This window comes from Dictyostelium purpureum (genome assembly GCF_000190715.1).
Source record: "Dictyostelium purpureum unplaced genomic scaffold DICPUscaffold_24, whole genome shotgun sequence".
NCBI lineage: Eukaryota > Evosea > Eumycetozoa > Dictyosteliales > Dictyosteliaceae > Dictyostelium > Dictyostelium purpureum.
In genome coordinates this window covers 80290-103795 of record NW_003519361.1, presented here as the reverse complement: position 1 = coordinate 103795, position 23506 = coordinate 80290, and the positions used below count along the sequence as shown (strand labels likewise).

The 23506-nt window shown below is 25.0% G+C and overlaps 5 protein-coding genes across 5 annotated transcripts; 3 read left to right on the top strand and 2 right to left on the bottom strand.

Moving 5' to 3' along the window:
• Nucleotides 1–1851: 1851 nt before the first annotated feature.
• DICPUDRAFT_96685 (uncharacterized protein) lies at nt 1852–4475 on the top strand. The gene is made up of 2 exons (XM_003284380.1): nt 1852–3448; nt 3532–4475. The coding sequence occupies exons 1-2, from the start codon at nt 2164–2166 to the stop codon at nt 4413–4415; spliced, it is 2169 nt and encodes a 722-aa protein (XP_003284428.1). The 5' UTR covers nt 1852–2163; the 3' UTR covers nt 4416–4475.
• Nucleotides 4476–4734: 259 nt separating this feature from the next.
• DICPUDRAFT_75373 (uncharacterized protein) lies at nt 4735–9990 on the top strand (the record flags this gene model as incomplete). The annotated part of the gene is made up of 14 exons (XM_003284379.1): nt 4735–4840; nt 4989–5208; nt 5305–5370; nt 5439–5501; nt 5573–5650; nt 5732–5869; nt 5951–6022; nt 6094–6279; nt 6344–6430; nt 6500–6565; nt 6642–6710; nt 6778–6956; nt 7026–7881; nt 8115–9990. 14 exons carry the CDS (start codon nt 4735–4737, stop codon nt 9988–9990), a joined length of 4062 nt encoding a protein of 1353 aa, XP_003284427.1.
• Nucleotides 9991–10262: 272 nt separating this feature from the next.
• DICPUDRAFT_148196 (proteasome component region PCI domain-containing protein) lies at nt 10263–11972 on the top strand (the record flags this gene model as incomplete). Its single annotated transcript, XM_003284378.1, has 4 exons — nt 10263–10465; nt 10549–10789; nt 11004–11470; nt 11537–11972. The coding sequence occupies 4 exons, from the start codon at nt 10263–10265 to the stop codon at nt 11970–11972; spliced, it is 1347 nt and encodes a 448-aa protein (XP_003284426.1).
• A 48-nt stretch (nt 11973–12020) lies between these two features.
• DICPUDRAFT_45443 (uncharacterized protein) lies at nt 12021–15256 on the bottom strand. Its single transcript, XM_003284354.1, has 5 exons — nt 14966–15256; nt 14719–14874; nt 14252–14589; nt 13955–14153; nt 12021–13882 (listed from the first exon to the last, which is right to left on the bottom strand). Exons 1-5 carry the CDS (start codon nt 15197–15199, stop codon nt 12140–12142), a joined length of 2670 nt encoding a protein of 889 aa, XP_003284402.1. The 5' UTR covers nt 15200–15256; the 3' UTR covers nt 12021–12139.
• Nucleotides 15257–15572: 316 nt separating this feature from the next.
• Nucleotides 15573–22472, bottom strand: DICPUDRAFT_52910 (uncharacterized protein; the record flags this gene model as incomplete). Its single annotated transcript, XM_003284353.1, has 7 exons — nt 22126–22472; nt 21876–22049; nt 21519–21803; nt 20889–21440; nt 20518–20801; nt 17063–20436; nt 15573–16855 (listed from the first exon to the last, which is right to left on the bottom strand). The coding sequence occupies exons 1-7, from the start codon at nt 22378–22380 to the stop codon at nt 15573–15575; spliced, it is 6207 nt and encodes a 2068-aa protein (XP_003284401.1). The 5' UTR covers nt 22381–22472.
• Nucleotides 22473–23506: the final 1034 nt, after the last annotated feature.

Here is a 23506-nt window from a genome sequence, read left to right as displayed (position 1 = left end):
TTGATTAAATAGCAATTTTTTAAATTAAAAATTTCTTTTTGTTATTTTTTTTCATTTTTTTTTATATTTGAAAAGGGTGAATATTTTAAATGTTCACTAGCACACACTGCACACGCACTCCCAAAAAAATTAACTATCAATAAATAATTTTGTAGATAAAACAATTACATCTAAATAATAGAATAGAGTGTTAAATAAATAATTCGATAATATCATCATATATCATCATAACAAAAGGAATGAGTGGGTATTATTCATTTAAATTTAAAAAAAAAAAATGGTGGGTTTAAATTAATAAATAAAACATATAAACATATAAAAAAAAAAAAAAGATAAAAATAAAAATTTCAATACCACCATCAGAATAGATAGATTAAAAAATCCCACACTCTAAATATACATATTTACAGTGGTACTATAATTACTATTATTTTTATTTTTGTTGTTGTTGTTGTTGTTTAATGTTTATCTAATGTTTTAAATACCACTACCCCCTCCCCCAAATTGGAAAAAAAAAAAAAAACTAATTTATAAATAAAAAAACAAAACACATTAATAGGTTTTATCATTACAATTACTATTGACTATTTTAAAAAAAGTGGATAAGTTATTATTATAATAATATAAAAATAACTTTTATTTAATTTGAATAATAGTAAAATAGCCATATTTATATTTCATGCAAAACAAAAAAAAAATAATAAAAACAAAAAAATAAAAAAAGAAATAAAGATTTAAAAAAGATTACTGATGTGTATAAAAAAACATAATAATAAATAACAAAAATAAATTAAAAATTAAAAACCTTTTATTGCTTTAATTTTTTTTTTTTTTTTTTTTCAATATTGTTATGTTTGTATTATTGTTCTTTTCTTATTGTTATTGTTATTGTTTTTATTAATATTTTATTTTTATTAACTTGGTTGTTTTTGTTTGTGTAAATTTTTTTATGTATATCTAGATAAAATTGTTTTCTATGTTTATTTTTTTTAATTTTTATAATTTTTATAATTTTATTTTAGTTTTTTTTTTATTTATTTTGGTGCATATTCAAAAACTTTGAATTCGTTCACCGTTTGAAAGCATCGAGAATAAAATTTTATAAAAAAAATCAATAATCAATAATTATAAAAAAAAAATAAAAAAAAATTGGCGACAAAAGATGCTTTAAAATTTGTGTGCGTGGAGATTGTTTGTGGTGTTTATAATTTATTAATTGGGTTATTAAAGAAAATTTTTGTGTATATATTAAAAAAATAGAAAAAAGTATGTTTTTGTATTTTTTTTTTTTTTTTTTTAAAATAGTTATAGTTGCAATATGGAAACAGTGTGGGTGTGATAAAAATTTTTTTTTTTTTTTTTTTGAGTGGGTGTTTGGTTGTTTTTATTAGTTTGTGATATGATATCATCATCATCACAATAACTCTTATTTTCATTGTTATTTTTATGCATAAAATTTATATTGTGTATTGGTTATTATATTTATTTTGTATATTATAATAATATAAATATACAAAAAAAAAAAAAAAACAATTAAAATAATTGTTTTTTTTTAATATTTGCTTTATATATACAAAATTATTGGGGGTAAAAAAAAAAAACGCTCAAAAACACATATTCTTTATTAACATAAAATATAATGAAAAAAAAGAAAAATTATATTTCAAATGAATTTTGCAATTTATATGGCTTATTATAAAACTAATTATAATAATCATCATATCAATATGCAAAAATTAAAAAAAAAATAAAAGAAAAAAATAAAAATATTTATTTTTAATTTATTTTAATTTTTTTTTTTATAAATATTTTTTTTTTTTTTTAATAAATTTATTTATATAATTTTTTTTTATATTACACAAAATAAAAAAAACTATAATAGTTTTTTTTTTAAAATAATTAATAAAAAAAAAAAAAAAAACAGTTTTCGAAAAAAGGTTTATTTTTATCAACGTAATAATATCAATCAATCAACAATCACATAAATTTTAATAATATTAAAAATTTTATAACAAAGATATTTACTTTTTTTTTTATAAAAAAAATTCCAATCGAATAAAATTTTAAAATAAAAATTTAAAAATAGAATAAAATATATAAATAAAAAAAAAAAAATTATCATAATTATAAATTATATATAAAAATAAAAAATAAAATAAAAAAATGACATTCACATCATTATTAACATTTAAAAAAAGAAATAATAGTAGTTTTAATTTAATGAAACATTTTGGTAATAATGAAAAAAAAAATAATAATCTTGTAAATAGTACCAGTAATCATAATATTGTAAATAGTTCAAATAATAATGGGCCAACATCGCAGCCACAGTATGAATTTTCAGAAGGGGAACGATTGTTTTTTTCGGTTTGGAGAAATCAATATATAAACAAATATATTTTTTATCATTTACAAATATTTAATTATTTAAATCAAGAGGTCCAAAACATCGATCAGCTATTATGCTTTAGTCCAGAGTTAAGAAGTTATTCGAAATCTCTAAAGATTGTGGGAAACGAAAAATTAAATATTGGCGATATTCCAAATTACATAGAAAACATCGAGTTTTCCGATGAATATAACCAACCCATCACTCCATTAGCCATACCATCATCTGTAACATCTATTGTCTTTGGAAGCTCTTTCAACAATGAAATTAAAGCAGGCCAATTGCCAGATTCTATAAAGTCTATTCAATTTGGTTTTTCATTCAATTCTATCATCAAAGCTGGTCAATTGCCACCAAATTTAGAGACTATAAAATTCGGAAAAAAGTTCAACGAGATGATAACAGCAAATGTTTTACCACAATCTCTTACCACCCTTATATTTGGCGACAACTTTAACCAACTCATACTAAAAGGATGTATTCCTCCCAATGTGTCCACATTAGTTTTTGGCATAAACTTTGATCAACCTCTCTCACCTGGCTATATCCCTGATAGTGTTACTTTTCTCGAATTCTCAAGTAATTTTAATCAGCCATTTACTCCAAACTGTATTCCAAAGGGTGTTCAGAATCTTAAAATATTTAATAATTTCCCATTAGTCGCCAACTCGATCCCTGGCACAGTAAAGACTCTTTATTATGGTGGTGAGTCTAGTATCGGTACTAAATTTATTCCAGATTCTGTTTCCAATTTAACTTATTACAGTGGTCATAGTTTAGTTCCAGAGTATGTTCACAAGTCCGTTAGAACTCTCTCGATTCATGTCGAACAAGGTCCGCCCTCTAAAAAACTTCTTCCCAATTCAATTACCTCCCTTAGATTATTTATGGGTGATTTTAAAAAACCATTAAAATCAAAATACATACCAAACTCATGTATAAGTTTAGAACTAGATCTAAATTCATCCTATAAGTTTAAAGAGTTATTACCAAAATCCATTCCATCATCCGTACAATTTCTTTCATTCGGTAATAGTTTTAATTTACAACTCCTACCAGGTAACTATATTTTTTTTTTTTTTTTTTTTTTTTAAATTTTTATTTATATTAATTTTTAAAATTTTTTTTTTTTTAAAAATTAGGTTGTTTACCACAAAATTTAAAGAAAATTATTTTCCATGATACATTTAATCAAATTCTCGTTAATGGTATAATACCACAAAGTATTCAATCTATAGAATTTGGTAGGGATTTTAATCAGCCATTGCTAATTGGTTTAGCAGATTCAAAATCATCAAAAAATCATAGTACAACAACAAGTAGCACTGTAAGTAGTGGTACCATTACACCAAGAAGTGGAGGAAATACAACACCAAGAGGTGGAGGCAATACAACACCAAGAGGTGGGGGCGGTACAACACCAAGAGGAATTCCACTATCAATTCAACAACAGTTACAACAACAAGAATTAGAATACCAACAACAGCAACAAGAACCACAAATTGTTTACAGTATAATTTCAGCATCATCATCAATTATTGAAATTATATTTGGTGATAGATTTAATTCACCAATTAAATTTGATAAATTATTAAACTATAACATAGAATCAATTGTTTTTGGTGAGGATTTTAATCAAGATATTTCTTTGTCATCCTTACCATCCTCTTTAAAATCAATAAAATTTGGTAAATCATTCAATCAACCAATTGCTCCAGGTGTTCTCCCAAATTCTTTAGTTTCACTCTCATTTGGTACCGATTTTAATCAAATTTTAGCTCCATTGTCAATTCCAGAAGCTGTAGAAGAATTGGTTTTTGGTGACTCGTTTAATCAATCTCTTATCTCTGGTGCTGACGAATCTATAATACCTTCATCTCTAAAATACTTAAAATTGGGCAAAAGTTTCCAATCATCCAATGTTATCCCAGAGCTTAGTAATATTAATGCATTAAAAAAAGTTGAATTCTCTTTACCTCTTCTCTCTATAAATTATCTTGAAAAAGTTAAAATAAATAAATTATAGCAAATAAATAAAATTAAATAAATAATACTAAATCCATTTTTATATTTTTTTTAATTTTTTAATTTTTTTTAAAAATTAATTTCTTTAAATTAAACAAAATAACCATTGTTGGTTTTCTTAAGATCTTAAGAAAACTTCGTGGTTTTGGTGTTTAATAATTTAATTATTTTTTTTTAGTTTTTTTAAAAATATATTTTTATTTTTTTTTTATTTTTTTTTTTATTTTTTCATTTTTTCATTTTTAATTTTTTTATTTTTTTTTATTATTTTCTCTTTTTTTTAGTTTATTTATTTGTATGGCAATTAATTATTTTAAAAAATGAAGAAACCATTTTATTTATTTATATTGTTTGTAATATCTTTATTGTGTTCTTTTGTTTCAACAGATAATGTGTCAATAAAAGGAGGCCTTTATGAAAAACAATGTAAGAAAAAATATATATTTTAATTTATAAATTAAATAAATGTTTTTCTTTTTAAAAAAATCAAAAATAATAATATTTAAATAAATTTTAAAAAATCATTTAATAAATTAAAAAAAATAATATTAATATTGATAAAATTTATAAATAGATGATGCAATTGACAAAATAGCGGAGGTTATGGACCAAAAATTAGTAAATCTTTTGTTCCCAAAAACAGATGGTATTGCTGATTATTGTAAAGGTGGTAAAATATTTAAATGTGTTGGCAATAATGTCATTGGAATTAAAGCTCAAGGTTCTTTAGATGAGGAAAATGACATGGGACATATAGACGATTCTTTTAAGGATCTTGAGAAATTAGAAACAGTGTAAGTATATCTATATATTTTAATTTCATAACTTTTAATCATTTTAATTAACTTTTTTTTTTTTTTCTGTTTTGTTTTTAAATAACAATATTTTAGAGAATTAAGTCGTTTTGATCTATTTGATGATTTTTTAAATTCATTAAATAGAACTATTAAAACTCTGTATGTATATTACAATATTCAATAAATTTAGAAAACAACCCCAATTAAATTACTAATTTTTTAAAAAGAGTTTTAGATCATTGCACAGGTTTTGTATTTGAAAAAGATAACACCCTAGTTTTAGATAAATTGTAAATATTATAAAATAATTTTTTTACATTAACAATTCTAATAATAATAATAATAATAATTTTTTTTATAGGGATATAACAATTGGTGATTCATATTTTAAAGAAGAAAAAACACTTTCAATTCCAACAAAATTCGAAGTTAAAACATTGTAATTAGGCAATATATATATACACTTCTAAAAATAATATATGTAGTTCTAAAGTAGATTTTTTATTTTTTATATTTATAGAAATTTAGTTTATGAAGGAAATGATGATACAGTTTCTATAAAGTTTGAAAATATCGAAAAATATGATAAATTAAATAGAGTTTGGACTATTTCAGTATCAGAGTTCCCAAAATTAGATTTAGTTAATATGGATGCATTGTATGTTTAAAAACCCTTTAATCAAAATATTGGTAATTATAATAATAGAGTTTTTATTAATAATTTATTTTAAATGTATAGAACCATTAAGTTTATTGGTAGCAATATTTTAAGTTTACAAAATATTGCCAAATATACCAAAGTTCAGAAATTGTAAGTATAAAAAATTATTAAATCTTGTGGTTTCATTCATGGCTTCTAAAACTATTATTTATTTTATATAGAGCAATAAGTCCCTTCTCAAAATTATCAAATTTTGAAATAGATCCTGTATTATTTAAACACTTAAAGGAATTAATTGGAGATAAAGATTCTGTATTAACTTATTTTGGTACTGATATACCAATCAAACCAACAACAGAACTAATTGATCTCAGAACTGGTATTAAAAGAAAAGTGTTACAAGAAATGTAAGTTTTAACCTTATTAAATTATAAAAAAACAAATACTAATATACTTTTTATATTATTTTAGAGAAATTGTTAATGCTAAAAACTTTACATATGACAATGGTAGTTTGGGATTCCCATTCAGGGGTTTTGTAGACTCTTTAACAAAATTGTAAAAAAAAAACAAAAATAGGAAATAATCTTTTTATTTAGTACTAATATCATATTTATAATTATTTAGAACTTTTAATAATTGGATGGGAGGAAAGTTTGATTTAAGTAAAATAGAAAATAATATTGAAACACTGTAAATATTTATATTTAAATTTTATAATTTAGCAGGGTTAACCATAATTTATTAACTTTTTTTTAAAATATTACAGTAAAATGAGATCCTCAAATTTAAATACATTATATAGTGATTTGGGAATAACCACAACAATCCAAGATTTGTAAGTATTTTTAATTTTTTCTTCATCATTTTTTTATATTTTTATATTAATTTTTTTTTTAATACAGAGATTTATCCGGTAGTGGAGTTAATGGAGCTATTCCAGACAGTGTATGCAGCATTTCAAAATTAAAACTTACCAATAATAATTTATTTGGTGTTTTACCATATTGTTATAGTTGTTACCCAGCATTTAATGTATCATTTGACAAAAACACTTTCATTGACTCACCCTTAAATGAGTGTGGTATGTGTACTTTAAATATATGGACCTATTTAAACAAAAATTTGATATTAATTATTTTTTATTTTATAGATTATGATAAAATTTATGAAAGCATTGAAGTTAAATTAAATAAAAATGGTGATTTAAAGAATATTATTCTTACAGGTGATAATATTGGTTTTACTGCAGAAGAGTTCAACAAAGTTAGCGAGATTCAATGGATAGTAGGAGAAGCAAACAAAAGGTTTTTTAAGAATGGTGTCAATATTAGTGAGGATGGTTATACCAAAATTGCATTTAATGGTGTAACTGAATTATATCCATATTCATGGAAAATTATGGGTGTCGAATCTATATATATTAATAAAACATCCTCTAAATCACAAATCACAATCTATGGTAATCACTTCCCACCAAAACCAAGTTATATTAAATCACCAAAACTCGACGGTAAAGAATGCGAGGTAAAGTCATCAAATTATTTAAAAATCATCCTTGAATGTCCAAAAGCAAGTGGAACCAAAAACATCACTTTTGAAAGAGACTTTAAAGATAATCTTAAATACGAAAAGGAAATTAACTTGGATAATGACAAAATTATATTTTGTAAAGAGACATGTGAAAATGGATGTAATACAAACACAGGTAAATGTAATCCCTCAAAAGACAGTTCAGAAAACTCAAAAAAAGGAGAAAATAGTAGCAACGAGAGTGAAGAGAGTGAAGAATATGACAGTGGATCAATTGGAAAAAAAGATAATACAAGTAATGTTGTTTTAGGAATTGTCATTTTAATATTTGTAGTCGGTTTGGTATATTTTGGATATAATAAATTTATTGCACCAAATAGTACCTCAACCAATAATAGCTCCTATAGAAATTTAACTGCTCGTGATGAAGAAGAATTTGAAGATGGTATCCCAATGAAATCAGTCGAAGATCAAGAGTAAAAACACAAAAAAAAAAATAAAAAAAAAATAAAAATAAAATTTCATTTTAAAAAAACTTTTTTTTTTAAATTTTACGACTTTTTTTCATATTATCTCTTTGTTTTTCACAATTGAAGAATAGACTAATGACAGATTGTTTACTATTTAATAATTTTTCAAAATACATAAAACAATACTTGATTGAAATATTAATAAACTTGGATAATTATAATTATAAAATAATTAATAGATTTAATAATAATAACAATATAATATATGGTAATAGTAAAGAATTGAATCAAATTAAATTAAAAGATTATTGTAGTTCATTCGAGCTGGTTCTTAAATATGGGTTGGTTTCAAAAGAGTGGTTTTCAATGATATCGAATGGAATTAAATATTTATCATCAAAAATTAAATATAATAGACTTTCAGATAAATGTCTAATCAATCCATATCAAATTAAACATTTCATTCAAGAGGTATATTATAAATATAGAAGAGAAGAGTATGGTTTCGAAGAAGATGAAGAGAAATTACTTCAGCTATATCCGAACCTTGAGGAAATTAGATATCTAATCACAATGGACTATTCAGCAACACCCACATCCAGCAACCATTTAGACAATGAAGAGTTTTATTTAAATTATTATAGTGGTGAAAAAATATTTAAAATTAAACCAATTAATCATTTAAAAAAATCAGTAAAATCAAAAATAACATTATATATTGAATCACCAACGAGTTATGAACCATTGGTAATCAGTGGGGGATATTGCCAAAGTCAAAGGGTGCTGGTGGACCAATTAATATATAGCAGTAAATTTGGCAGTTGTTCAAACGATTTAATAAATTTAATTAAATTTTTTTTTAAGACCAATAATTTAACCACATATAGTGTCAAAGATTATTTTAGTTATTCAAAAGACTTAATTGATTCATTAGATCCCACTTTAGAGTCCATCAAAATATTAGGTAATAATAGTTTGGAACCATATTCACTATCAAGCCTATCAAGGTTTAATCAACTAAAATCAATTCAAGTTCAATACCATATCCACGATATATTATATCATATAGGCTTATCATCAAGTTTTATAAATGACCACAGTTTTATACCAAAATTTAAAGAATCAGATTACTATGGCGAAAATAACGATCTAAGAAATCCTTGTTACAAACCATTCGATGATGACATCATATACCCCTTTGGGAAATCCATCAAAAGACTCTGCAGCGTTGCCGACGACTGGTATGAAATGTGTGAGTCATTAGCAAACAACAATCATTTATTAAATCTTTCAATTGGTAACTCATGTATACTGGAGGAAGGTGTGCATCCACTAAGAAGATATATGAATGATGAAAAATTTTATATTAGCGCCAAAGGTAAAGAAAAGTACTATTCAAGTGAAGAAGAGTCTGATAGATTCGATCTAGAAGAAAAAGAAAGTGACAGCGAAACCGATAACGAAAATAAACCATCAGATTCCCCGATCGAATATATTAATTGCTCAGTAATTGATGATGGCAGTGGCGGTGTAATAGTGTTTGGTGGAATACCCAACAAATCAAATAGTGATTGTAGTAGCAGCGAAGAAGAAAATGACGATGATTACATATACGATGATTCAGATATAGCCAGATGCGAAAAAAAAATAACCAACCGATTCAAAAAGAAAAAAAAAAGAAAAGAAAAAAAATATCAAGAGTATTTAAAATTTTTAAATGATAGAAAAAATAGAGATACTGATCAATTTAAAACACATTATTATCAACTATTCAATGAATTCTCACTTCCCAAATCATTTACTGAACCTTTAAAATTAATCATTTCAAATAATGTATCACTTCAATCACTCACTTTAAAAAATTTCGATATAGATATAAACATATTATCAGCTTTCAAAAATAATAATAATATTTTATCTTTAACACTGGTGCATGTGTTAACAAATATCCAACTCGAAGTATTTTTGGAATCAATTTTACCAACAATGTCAAATTTAAAATATTTAACTATTGATGGTATTACAAAACCGGGCCAAAACATAACCCCAAATTTAAATAGTTTATTAAAGGAAATCTCAAATCTAAAATTAATTAATTTTAATTTTAATAAATAACTATTTTTATTTAAATCAAAAAATACTAAATTTAACTTTTGTTTATTTGAATTTATTTTTTTTTTTATTTAATTTTTTTTTTTTAATTTTTTTATAATTTTTTTCAATTTTTTTTTTTAATTAAAAAAATTTTATTTTCAATTTTTTTTTTAAATTATTTTTTTTAAAAAATCTCTAATTCTATAAATTTTCTTTATATAAATAAATATTGTTTTTTTTTAGACCACATTGTATTATTTGTTTAGATAAATAAAAAGAAATATTAATAAAAAATGTCAGATGATGAAGATATGATGTATGATGACGACGAGTATTTTGATGAAGACGATCAAGATCAAGATGAAGAAGAAGAAGAAGGTGTAGAAATTGAAAATCAGTATTACAATTCAAAAGGTTTAATTGATGACTCAATTCCAGAAGCCATTGAAAGTTACGAAAAAGTTATAAATCTAGAAAATGGGGAAAAAGGAGAATGGTAAATAAATTTATTTTAATTTAATTAATAAATTAAAACATATTAATAAAATACTAATAATCTATTAATTTAAAATATTACAGGGGTTTCAAAGCATTAAAAAAAATTACAAAATTATATTATCGTATTGGCCAATTTGATGATATGCTTAAAGCTTATATAAGATTTCTTCCATACACCAAATCATCAGCCAGCAGCAATTATATTGAAAAAGGTATTAATTCAATTTTAGATATGGTTTCATCAAGCAATACAATCGAATTAGACATGATTCAAAAGGTTTTTGATTTAACATTAAAATCATTAATAGATACAAAGAATGAAGTAGGTATTAAAAAATTATATAAATCATAAATCATAAATCACAAACAACTAACCACCTCGAACCACTTTTTTTTTTTTATGTGCAAAAAAATAAAAAATTACATATAAAAAAAAAAAAAGTGGTTCGAGGTGACCATTAACAATAAACTATAATTAAAAAAATAAAATTATTAATCATATTAATATAACTAATAATTTTTTTTAAATTATTTAGAGGGTTTGGTTTAGAACTAATCTTAAATTAGCAAAGTTATTATTTGAAAAACAAGAATATGGTCGTTTAGCAAAAATCTTAAGGGATTTACACAAATCATGTGAATTAGAAGATGGTTCTGATGATCAAAAGAAAGGCAGTCAACTTGTTGATATTTATGCTCTTGAAATTCAAATGTATACCGAAACCAAAAACAATAAAAAATTAAAAGATTTATACAAAAAAGCTTTGGAAATTAAGAGCGCTATTCCACATCCACGTATTATGGGTATTATCAGAGAATGTGGTGGTAAAATGCACATGGCTGAAAAAGAATGGGAAAAAGCTCACACCGACTTTTTTGAAGCTTTCAAAAACTATGATGAAGCTGGTAACTCAAGAAGAATTCAATGTCTTAAATATTTAGTATTGGCCAATATGTTAATGCTTTCAACTATTAATCCATTCGATTCAACTGAAGCTAAACCGTAAGTTAAAAAAATTTTAATTTATTTAAAAAAATATGCTAATATAAAATTTCTATTTTACAACAGATATAAAAATGATCCAGATATTTTAGCAATGACCAATTTAGTTATGGCCTATGAAAAGAATGATATTTATCAATTTGAAAAGATCTTGAAGGATAATCGTAAGACCATTATGGACGATCCATTCATCAGAATGTACATTGAAGATTTATTAAGAAACATTAGAACCCAAGTACTTCTTAAATTATTAAAACCATACACTAAAATTAGAATTTCATTCATTTCAAAAGAATTAAATATTCCATCAAGTGATGTCGAGTCATTATTAGTCTCCTTAATTCTTGACAATAAAATTAGAGGTTCAATTGATCAAGTCAATCAACAATTAGAGCTCGACACTGCTAAATCATCTGCCTACTGGAAATACAATTCAATTCATAGATGGGCAAATCAAGTTGGTAATTTAAATTTTGGTATTAATAATAAATTATCTGTTTAAATAGTTAATAAAAAATAATAAAGATAATAATATAAATGTGTTAAAATAAAAAAAAATATTTATTTAAAAGATATAAAGAGTTGTAAATTACAGTTGAATGGATTATTTTAAAATTATTTATAGTTTTTTTATTTTTATATTAAAGTTATATGGTATTTTTTTTTTTTTTAATTAAAAGCAGAAATTACAAATTCATTTAATTCTTCACTGTCAGATTTAATTGTTAACTCTACATCGGTATTTGTTTGAGATTGATCTAATTTCATTCTGGCTCTGACATAGATTAATTGGTTGGATAAAGATTTACCGGAAAGATAAAGGATGTGTTTCATAGCTTTTGGTTGAACGACTTCAGATTTTTCGGCAGTTGCCATACCAAGAGTTTTAACGATTTGTTTAACAGCTTCATCGATTGTTTTAACACCTACTAATGAAAAAGTTTGTACTAATTGATTATCTTCGGAGATTGCTTTCCATTCTTCGACAAAGTTTCCAACATAGGCTCTGTTTAAGAAATCTTTTGGTACAATTTCCATTCTTTCTAAACTATATTGATCGTCATAACCTTGTTCCTCTGGTTGATTAGTTGATGGATCGATTTCTCTAACTTTGAATTTAAGGGTGTTACTAAATGAACATAATGGATAGCCATTTGCTGGATTATAACGAATAGCAACATAACATGGTTGTGGCTCTCCATATGGAAGAGCATCAATAGGAATTGAGCATTCATATTTGAGAAGTTTTGGATCGCTTGGTACCATTTTAACAGAAACATTGTCCAATTGTTGTTCATTAAGAGTGTTGGTAACATTGAATTGGAATACAATATGTTCTTTAAAGACATGTTTAACACAATTGACAACATATTCAGTTTCGGTTTCGGTGAGTTCGATAAATTCGCTTGATTTTAATAATTTTCCGTAACCGCTGAATTGTGGAATAGCAGAAAGTTTGGTGCCATATGATTCTGGACCTTCTTGGTCATTAGCAGCTGAACCAGAAGCTTTTGGTGATGTGACATTTGATTCTGATTTCTTTGAGCCAGTAGCAAATGGGGATTTACCATCGCCAATCATTGGAGATTGAGCAGTTTCGACAACAGTTGAAACGGTTGCAATATCGAATGGTTCGCTGAAATCACCATTATGTAAGTATACTTCTAAACTCTTTTGCATGTTGACAGTTGGAACTGGTACATCATCCATAAGAATCTTTGAAAGGTAATGAATATCGTCTTCTTTGAATAATCTTAAATAAAGAATAGCTCTATCACGAACTTCATCATCTTCATCTAAAAGACATCTTTGAAGAAGGATGATAACTTTATCCCTCATTGGTTCGTAGAGAAGACCAAATTTGGCAATTGAGGTAACAGCAGCAGCACGAATAATTCCACTATCCAAAAGAACTCTATTGTAAATGTATCTCATATATTGAGCTGGAGATGATGTTAATGGACCTTCTTGACCAATAAGATGTAAAATTTGAACTGTAAGATCTTGGAAATCACAATCTTCGATGTAATCGCAAAGTTCAGTCAAAGCAATTTCTTTAGATTCTGGAATATTGTTGACAACAGTAAGAATTGCATCGAGAGTGGCTTGTTTAAGTTGTAATGAACCTTCATCACGAAGAATCTTGTTGAGGAAAATAATTAAATGCTTGTGTTTCTTTGGGAATTTTTGTGAGAGTGATGTAATGGCATCAACGACAACAATCTTGAATTCATCATTAATATCACCTAAAAAGTTTGCAATTTGTTTAATTAATCTTTCAACATTTGATTCATTGCCGACTTTTAATAATGTTGTAATGGCTAAAGTTGCAATGCTTCTATTGCTATCTGTAATTAAATTTTCCATATCTAAATTACATGGTACAACTGCAGTTGGATTGGTTTGGGCCAACTAATAAAAATAAGATTAATTTAATATTGATGATTTTTTTATTTGTGAATTAATAATTAAATATATACATACTTTGTTTAATGTACGAACTGCAGCAAATCTTAAAGTTGGTTTAGTTGAATTTAAAAAGTTTTGTAAAACACCAACAGCTGAGTTTATTTCTTTAGCTGAAACATTCTTGAATGAGCAAATTGAACGAGCTGCTTCATATGCAACCATATCATTTTTACTTCTTAAACATGATTCAATATACTCACGGAAAATTCTATCTCTGTAGTTTTATAATTTTTTAAATAAATTAAAAATAAAAAAATTAATATTATAATTATATAGATATAAATTAATGGAATATAAAATGATTTTACTTACTCTGTGTTTGATTCTTCAATGATTTCAACACAACATCTAATTAAATAGGATTGAGCATATGGTGAACGAAGTGAATTTTTTATTAAATTACTAACTAATTTAATAACAGCTAAACGATCATGTTGTTTAATTCTATGTAAAAGTGCTAAAGCATGATATTGAACCATATTTGACTTATTTGAAATTGCTTCTTGAACTTCATTACCCCATCTCTTTACAATTTCTGGACTGACCTTTAATAAATGAATTGAGGAAACTAATGCTGCTGATGAAACATGTGGATCTTTTTCAACAATTGATTGTTTAAAATATCTTTCGATTTGTGGTAAAATTGAACTCTAAATTATTAAAAAAAATAATTATTAATTATTTTAATCTCTAAAAGAAATCCACTTTTTTATAACCATTACTAATCCATTTTAATTATTATTATATTGCTAATCATAATATTATTTTTAAGATCTTACATCTGTAATTTTACATAAAATTCTAATAGCATTTGCTCTATAAAGTTCAATTTTATGTGTCATATCTTTTGTTAAAGAACTAATAACAATAATTGCATCGTCTGAAATTGATGATAATTCTTTTAATAATAAATACATTAATCTTCTTAATGGGATCTATTTTTTAAAAAAAGTTAATATTAATATTTATTATAGTTTAATATTTTATAACACTAAGGATAACAAGTATAAACAAAATGATGCATACATCTTTTGATTGAAATAATTTAGTTGCAGCAAAGAAAATATCAGTTGCTTCTTTTTTAGTGAAGGTATCACCTCTTGAAAGTAAATAAAGAAATTGTGAAATTACTAATGAACATTTTCTTGGATGAATAGGTGATTCATTGAAAGCCCTCTTTTCTTGAACAACTTGACCTTTATCTAAATTTTCAAATAAAAATTCAGATTCGTCATCATCTTTTTTTCCAAATTTGCCCATTCTTATAATTCCTTTTTTTATATTGAAAAAAAGTAACTATAATTTAAAAATCTTAATATATAAAAAAAAAAAAAAGATTATAGATAGATAATAAAAAAAATAAATGAACTAAAAAAAAAAATTTTAAAAAAATAAAATTAAAAAAAAAATATAAAAAAAATTTTTGAAATAATTAAAAAAAAATAAAAAAAATTCCAGTCAATTTTTATACGTGTTCACTTTAAAATTTTTTTTTTTTTTAACAATAGATAAAATAATTTATAAATGATAAATATATTTTTTTATAAATGAAAATAATTAATAAACAATATTTATATTTACAAGTAAATATTATTTATTATTTTTTTATTTTATTTTTTTTCTGGTGTGTGGTTTATTTGCTGTTTAATAAAACTTGGAGGAAATTGAAAAAATCATCATACTCTTCATTTAAATTTGTTGAACCATCATCATAGTTGTTGATTTTTGATTTTATTGGAGTTGTTGATGATGATTTGCTTGGGGTCAATGATTTTAATGAAAATTGGTTTAATAAAGATGAAATTGCACTTGTAATTTGAGATTCTTTTGTTTGTTCTTGCTGTGAAGTTGATGATGGTAATAATTGTTTAAAATATAAAATATAAAGTAATGCATCTTTTTCAGCAGTTTGTCTAACTTTGGCTTTGAAAATATTTAAATCCACAATGTTATTAATTGAAATGCTTTGATCATTTATATTATTTAAATTATTTAAACTATTATTATTGATATTATTTAAATTATTATTATTGATATTTAATTTATAAATTAAATTAAATTGATTATATTTTGTTAATATATAGTTTGAAATATGTCCAAATGTACCAAATGAAGCAACATCAGGATAAAAGGTTAATTGTGGTATAAATTCAGATTTATCTACATATTCATTAACATTTAATAAAATTGTGAAACAGTTATTCAAAATATTGATGTAAAGTGATTCTATAATAAATTTGAAAATACTGTTGCTGTAGTTTTGCTGATGTTGTTGCTGTTGTAATTTTTGTTTTTGGGAGGCTGATGTAGATAATTTGTATGGACTACCAAGTGATTGACTGCCTGTGGATTGTTGCTGTTGTTGTGAAGATTGATATTGTTGTTCGTATTGCTGTTGTTGTTCTAAAAATTCTTTAATTTGAATACTATTGATATGCTTTTCGTTCTTTGTCTTTGGTCTAAAGTTATTTTCAATGAAGGATAACTCTGAGCATTGATTTGAAATCGATACCATTAAGCGATATGAGATGCTGAGGAATTGTTTAAAGATACCCATTTGAAGGTAATAACGTTTGGTGTATTTCGAAAAAATTGAAAACAATGTGGTGGTGTATTCGATTTGCTCAAACCAGAGCTTACTGTAGAATTGTGGTTGTTGAGTTTGACCAAATTGGTTAGAACGAGATAAATCATCAAAATAATAGAATAATCTTTCTTTGTGTGAAAATATAAAGTTTGATAATTGCTCTATAAATCTTTCGCTTCTGTCTAAAGGTTTGGAAATATTAATCATAAATTTAACTACTAAGGTCCATACTTTGTGCCATTTATTCTTTTTTTGATCAAATTGATTCGAAAGGAGTTGTTTGTATGTTGATGATGATCCATAGTTTTGATATTGTGATGGCTGATATGCTGATGTTGTCCCATAGGTTTGATATTGTGATTGTTGTTGTAATGATAACGAAGATAATGAAGTTGATGCAGATATTGATGTTGGTGTTAATGAGGATGTTGGTAACATTTGTGATTGCTGTAATGTTGATAACGATGATGTAAATCGGTTTTGGTAGGGTGATTGTTGTAAAACTTGAGATTTGCTAAAAATTGAAAACGGTTTACTTAATCCAGAGTCTTCAAATTGTTGTAAGTAGGGATCTTTAGAGTTTTCTAAAAATTTTAATGAGTTGCTGCACAGTAACCAAATGAATCTATGTTCGAGTATTGATTCAGCAATCAATGGCTGTTTGCATAATCCAATTAATAGATTGAGGATAGCGGTTGAAATTCTATAATCCACTTGTTGTTGGTTATTGTTTGATAAGTTTAATGAACTTTCTAAAAGGTTGCAAAGGTTTTCTAAGAGATGGTTTGGAAAAGCGGCAATTAACGAGTTTTCATCCAAACGATCAATAAGTACTTGTAAAATAGTGATGGAAAGGTTGCAAATGGATGGTAATGGTTTTTTATTTGTATGTTTTGAATCTGAATCAATTTTGCTATTTCCAAGGATGTCACCATTAATACCATTGTTATCACCATTAGGATCAACACCTGAAGCACCATTACCATTATTTGGAACGGTTCTTGATTTGGGATTACCAATAAAGCTTGATAAAATATTTATTAATTCATTAAATACATTGATTTGAATAGATTGTTGTGGACTGTTTTCAACCAATACCAAGATAGATGATAAAACCAAATAGCAAATAGTTGGATCTAAAGAATCGATTGAGGTTTGTGACAATAAAACAGAGAGTTTTCTAAGTACATCTGTGTTAACCAATTTCTCTGGACTATACTTGCACCATTGATGAGATACTGTTAGAATTGATTCGGCAAGGAACGTTAATAGATCATTTCTAGTGACCAATGTTTGAATGGCATTACCGGTCATACCCATAGCTTTATCTACCAATATATTAAGTAATGGTAAAAGACTATTCGATGCTTTTTCGTCAGTTTCGCATTCAATAAAGTATTGTGGTTCCTTTTGAAGAACTACTCTAAAGAATTTTGAAAAAGAACGGCTCAAACAAAGACAAGAAGTTGAAAGTAATTGGAAACGGTTGTGGTTGTTTAACAATGATATATATTGGGCTTGTGCTGGTTGTGACATATCGAAATTATAACTATCTACAATATTATCGATATTGAACAACTCTACTAATGGTGTACTATTATTTGTATTTGGGAAAAGGCCATTTTCAACAAACTTTTGGAGTTTTTCAGGTGGTGGTAAATGGTGAGTTGTCCAATGATCTCTAATTTTTTCTGGTGGGCTTACTTTTTCTATATCGACATAATCAAAGAAGCCATTGATCATCTTTTCCAATTCTTTACCATTCCTATACATTTCGTGCCATTTAGTCATAGTGATAGCAGATGATACCAAATTATTACTATGGTTTGTAGAGAGTAATACTGATAACGAAAGGATTTCAATGCTACAAGAGATTTTAAGTGTCCTGTAAACAATTTGTTCAATAGATAATTGAGCGTTATCTTGGTTAAATCCTTTTTGAATTTCTAATAGTAAAGACCAAAACTCTTGATTATTGTTTAATTTAAAGTCGATAAATGAGTCATAGTAAACTGAGTTCAAATAAATATTATTTATAAATTGTAATAGACTTAAAGATAACTCATTGTTTTCTTTAATGGTTGATTTGTTATTTAATAAAAGTTGGGTGATGAATGATTTCTTTGATTCTGGGGAGGTTGGTTGATCTTTTTGGCTAGTGGGTGTGGCTGATAAAATTCTATTGATAAATGTAACTTGTGATGTTGATGATTCCAATAATAATCTGAGGGTATAGGTTTTTAAACGTGGTGACCAAACATCAATTGATTCGTTGTTGCTAATAATAAATTGTTTTGTAAAATTTTCGATCATCAAAGAGAATTGCTCGTCAGTAGAGAAAAGAGTTGATATAGAAAAGGTAGATTCTAAGACTCTGAGGATTCTAACGATACTGGATAAAATTTCGCAAGATAATATTTGAATTTCTTCATTATCGGGCATACTGTTAATGTAGTTGAAAATAATGATAAAGAGATTGTTTAAATCGGCTCTACCTTTTCCACTGCCATCTACATCGGCATAACCAACTTCAGACTGTTTGATAATAAAGAATGTATCCAAGAATTGTTTAGTTAAACCCAAGCTATTTCTCTCCAAGTGTTGAGATTTATATGCAACCTCTTCATTCATATCATCTTGATCATATTTCTTTTTATCAAAGAGGAAAGATAAATAAATAGTTGAGAGGATTGCTTTTGAAAAACTGAGTGATGAATATAAAATGCTATCGATGGAAGCTGTACGGTCACCTTTGTTTGTGATTTGAAGAGTTTCGATTTCTAAAAGAGTTTTAAGGACGCATTGAAGATTTCCACTTGAAAAGCTATTAATAATTTTGAATGCCAATGGCTTTAATATTGAATTGTGGCATTGTGATCTATACAATATTTTTTCTAAAGCTAAAAAGATCTCACCAATCATTTCCCATGCTTCCAAATGATTATTATTACCGCTAAGTATAAAGTAATCGGAGATCACTTGAAGGTGGAATGTGATAAATGATTCTAGATACAGTAAATATAGTTGTCTATCAAGTACATCTTCTAAACCATTGAGTTGATTGATAAAAGTATTAAATAACCTTACTATTGATTTAGTTAAGGCAAACGATGATGGTTGTGATGAGGTAGCTGAAGGAGCACTAGATGATGCTTTGATAGTGGAGGAAGTTCTTTTTTCTTCTTCGTACAAGTATGTGAATGAGCCTTTTTTGAATAATGATACCATATCAGCGGGGTTGCTTGACCAAATACCTTTTTCAACCAATAGATTTAAGATTGGAATTGGTGTATTTTGAGAGAAGGCTGTGAACAACGACAATATTGATTTCAAAACATCGGTGAATAACATGCTGCTATTAGCGACCACAATGACATCTCTATTAATACTACGATTTAAACCGTATGAATTTGAAAGACTGGTGGATTGTGACAATGATGCATTGTAGTTTTGTTGATTACATGATCTACTATAGACTTGAATGATACTTTGTAAAATTTGGTTTTCTTGGAATATCTTCCAGAAATATGTTGAAATATTTGGAGAAAATTTAACGAATTTGGATATCAAGTCCAAAACAACAATATAGGCTTTAAAAGATTCTTGATCAAAGTACATGGTTTGTTGTTGTATATATTGAGCTTGAGTATAGCTTGAATCTGCAATTAAATCTAAGATTGAATCGTGAAGAGAATCGAAAACTTCAACAGTTCCATCACCTTTCATAATAAATGATTTGTTTTGTTCTTTATATAATTTAATTGGTGCTTGGAATGCTCTTTTTATACTAACTGCAACTCTATTATTTTCCCAATTTTCACCCTCCATCCAATTTTTCATTCTATCAAAATCGTTTCTGCTAATGACAACTCTGTTCCCGAAAATTCTAATTTCTGATAATTCGCTAAATCTAAATTTTAAAAAAAATTATTAATAATGTGAATATTATATTATATTTTTATTAAAATATCTATTTATTAATTATACATACACTAATCCTGATGATCTTTCGTCAACAATCACTGATTTAAGAATTGAAATAATTTTTGATGAATCTCGAGATAAACTTTCTTCAGTTTTACAAAATTGATATATTGGATCATTACCTCTATTGGCCCAAAAGGTTTCTAATAAGCCTTTTCCACCTTTTTCTAGAGTTAAACAATAAATATCAATGATTCCATTACAACGTTCACTGTCCATATCTGAAAGATTTGACAATTCACAGAGTCTATTTAAAAATATATTTATACAATCACAATAACCTGCCAAATACTTAAGAGTAATAATAAAAAAATATTAGTTTAAATTTTAAAAAAAAAAAAAAAAGATAATACATATTTAAATATGTATTTTACTTACAGCACTATCATTAAAACCTGTTAATAAACAATTTGAAAGATATTCGACTGGATCAAATATTTGTGCTTTTTGGAATAATGGTTGGAGTGATCTATTAATTTGTTCAAAATTGTGGGTTATTGATGATAGGAATAAATTGATAATTGTAAATAATAAACATGTTGCTAAAGGTGAATTGAAATGAATTGATTGTGATAATGATTTGAGGGTATTGAGTATTTCTTGTTCGCTTTGTTGTAATGACTCCTGGCTATATTTAAATTTATTATTACAAAATACCAACATAACTGAAACATATTCAATTCTTTTTAATAATTGGATGGGTTCGCTATTCTTAGAGGAGAATGTTGAGTTTAGTATATAAATTAATTGATCAGAGTGTACGCCAATTTGAAGTTCATTTATCTTTTTTAAAATTGTTAATAAATGTTTGGTTCTAATTGTATTATTGTTCTCTTCGTACTTCATTTTAAAATAATTATATAAAAATAATGTTTCGACAATTGATAACTGTTCTTTAATAGTTTTTAAACAATAAAATTGTTGTAACTCCTATATATACATGAAAATTAAATTGTTAATAAACTATTAATATAAATAATTAATGTACTAATTTTATTTTATAATTACTTTTAAATTTAAAGGTATTGAAAAATTATAAAGTGGTATTAAATGTGATAGTAAACTTGTTTCGATAGTATCACTGTTTTGTCTAATAAAATCTGTTAAAAATGTACTATATTCTGAATTTGCGAATACCTTAGTAACAATTTCTCCCAAGATTTGTAATAATGAACCTCTTTCTGTATAATAATAATCGAATAAGTCAACCAATTCTGATTTGTCAAATTCTAATGGTTTGATATTTTCAATATATTTAATAATTAAGATAAATGTTGATAATTCGTTTAGGTTCTATAATAAAAAAAATTGTATTGTTAGTATTAAAGTGGTCATTTTTTAAATTTTAATAATTTCGACAAATACTAAAAGTGAACTTAATTCCAATGTAAAATTTTGAATTTCTTTTGTAATAACATATTCTTCACCCTTAATTTTAAATTTCCCTGAAGAAATTTGTTCTTTTGATGCGTTATTTGGTCCCAAGTAATCATCCAAGTTTATCTTTAGTTTATCTTCAATTTTTCTAAACTCTAATTCCTATATAAAATAAAATAAAAAACATTAATATAAGATTTGAGAGATTGGTTTATGATTTTTAAATTTGTGAACATACCATATCTCCAACACTTAATAGTTCTCCATTAAAGAAGTGTAAAAATGTTGAAAATGAATCTGTAACATTTCTTTGTGCTTTTTGTTTAAAATTTGTTGGTGTTCTACTTGATGTTAAATCTGCAGTACTTAATAGTCCACTATCATTATTTGTATTGGATGTTGAAGGTGATGTAGATGATGTAGATGGAGTAGAGGTCGTTGTTGTGTTCGTAGTTGTGTTTGCAATGATATCTGATGGTGATGGCAACGACATTTTTTTTTAAAATATTTACAAAGAACCAAAATATATATAATACGATATTTAAATAATAGAAAAAAAAATGAAATTGCTTCTATCGTATTTATAGTTCTATGAAAAACAAAAAAAAATGATCTTTAAATTTTTTTAAAAAAAATTAAAAAAATGATTTTAAAAAAAAATAAAAAATAATTTTTTTTTTTTATTTTTTTTTTTCAAAATTTAAAAATAAATAAATAAAAAATTTTATTAAACAATACTCTTAAATTAGTTAAATAAAACCAAAAAAAAAAAAAAATACCAAAACAATTCATATATTTAAATATTTTTAAATTTCCTTTTAAATAAATTTTATTTTTTTTTATTTATTGTAAAATTTTTTTTTTATTTTTTGTAATCTTTTATCAAAATAGGATTCATTATTGGAAAAAAATGTGGCGGTAGAATAACTAAAAAGAATCATATTAAAATAAAAAACCCAAATAGGAAGAAAATAATATACAAATTAAACTATATTAATAGGAAAATTTAGTAGAATATTTAGGTTTTGACCATACATGTACTTTTTGGAAACGCCTTATAAAGAGATTTGAAGATCATTATTTTAAAATACTTACCCAATACCATGTCTTTAATGATCTATTGTGTGGTGGCTCAATCAAGACATCACATGTGTATCTTTAACAACTTTTTGACAAATTGGAAAAGATCACCTCTTAGTTGAAACTGTAGTTAAATAAAGAAAAAGAAAATGGTTTATTTTTTAAAATTTATAAAGCGTTATTACGAATTCTTTTAAAAATATAAAATTAGTTAATAAAAACTTAATATAATTCATTTGGTTATAATAAGCTTTTAAAAAACAAATATTTAATTATTCAAATTGTAGGATATAGAATCCAAAAAAAAAAAATTTTATTTTTTGTAATCTTTTATCATGTTCTATTTTTAAAATTTATAACAAAAAAAATAAAAAAAAAAAAAAGGGAACAGCAAAAAGAAAAAAGTTTTAAAAAATTTTTTTAAAAAATTTTTATGGGGGAAATTTTTATATTTTTGGAAAAAAAATTTTAAATTTTGGTCCCCCCCCCCCACAAAATTCCCCCGGGGCTTAATTTAGCCCAATTTTTCCTTTTTTTCC

Excerpts from the sequence above, each read along its gene's own strand:
- DICPUDRAFT_45443 (XM_003284354.1), bottom strand. The coding sequence starts at position 15,199 with ATGGGCAAATTTGGAAAAAAAGATGATGACGAATCTGAATTTTTATTT. Across the intron at positions 14,590-14,718 it reads TTTTATGTAAAATTACAGAT|AGTTCAATTTTACCACAAAT; the intron begins GTAAGATCTTAA and ends TTAATAATTTAG. Across the intron at positions 13,883-13,954 it reads CAGTTCGTACATTAAACAAA|TTGGCCCAAACCAATCCAAC; the intron begins GTATGTATATAT and ends TATTTTTATTAG.
- DICPUDRAFT_96685 (XM_003284380.1), top strand. The coding sequence starts at position 2,164 with ATGACATTCACATCATTATTAACATTTAAAAAAAGAAATAATAGTAGT. Across the intron at positions 3,449-3,531 it reads TAATTTACAACTCCTACCAG|GTTGTTTACCACAAAATTTA; the intron begins GTAACTATATTT and ends TTTAAAAATTAG.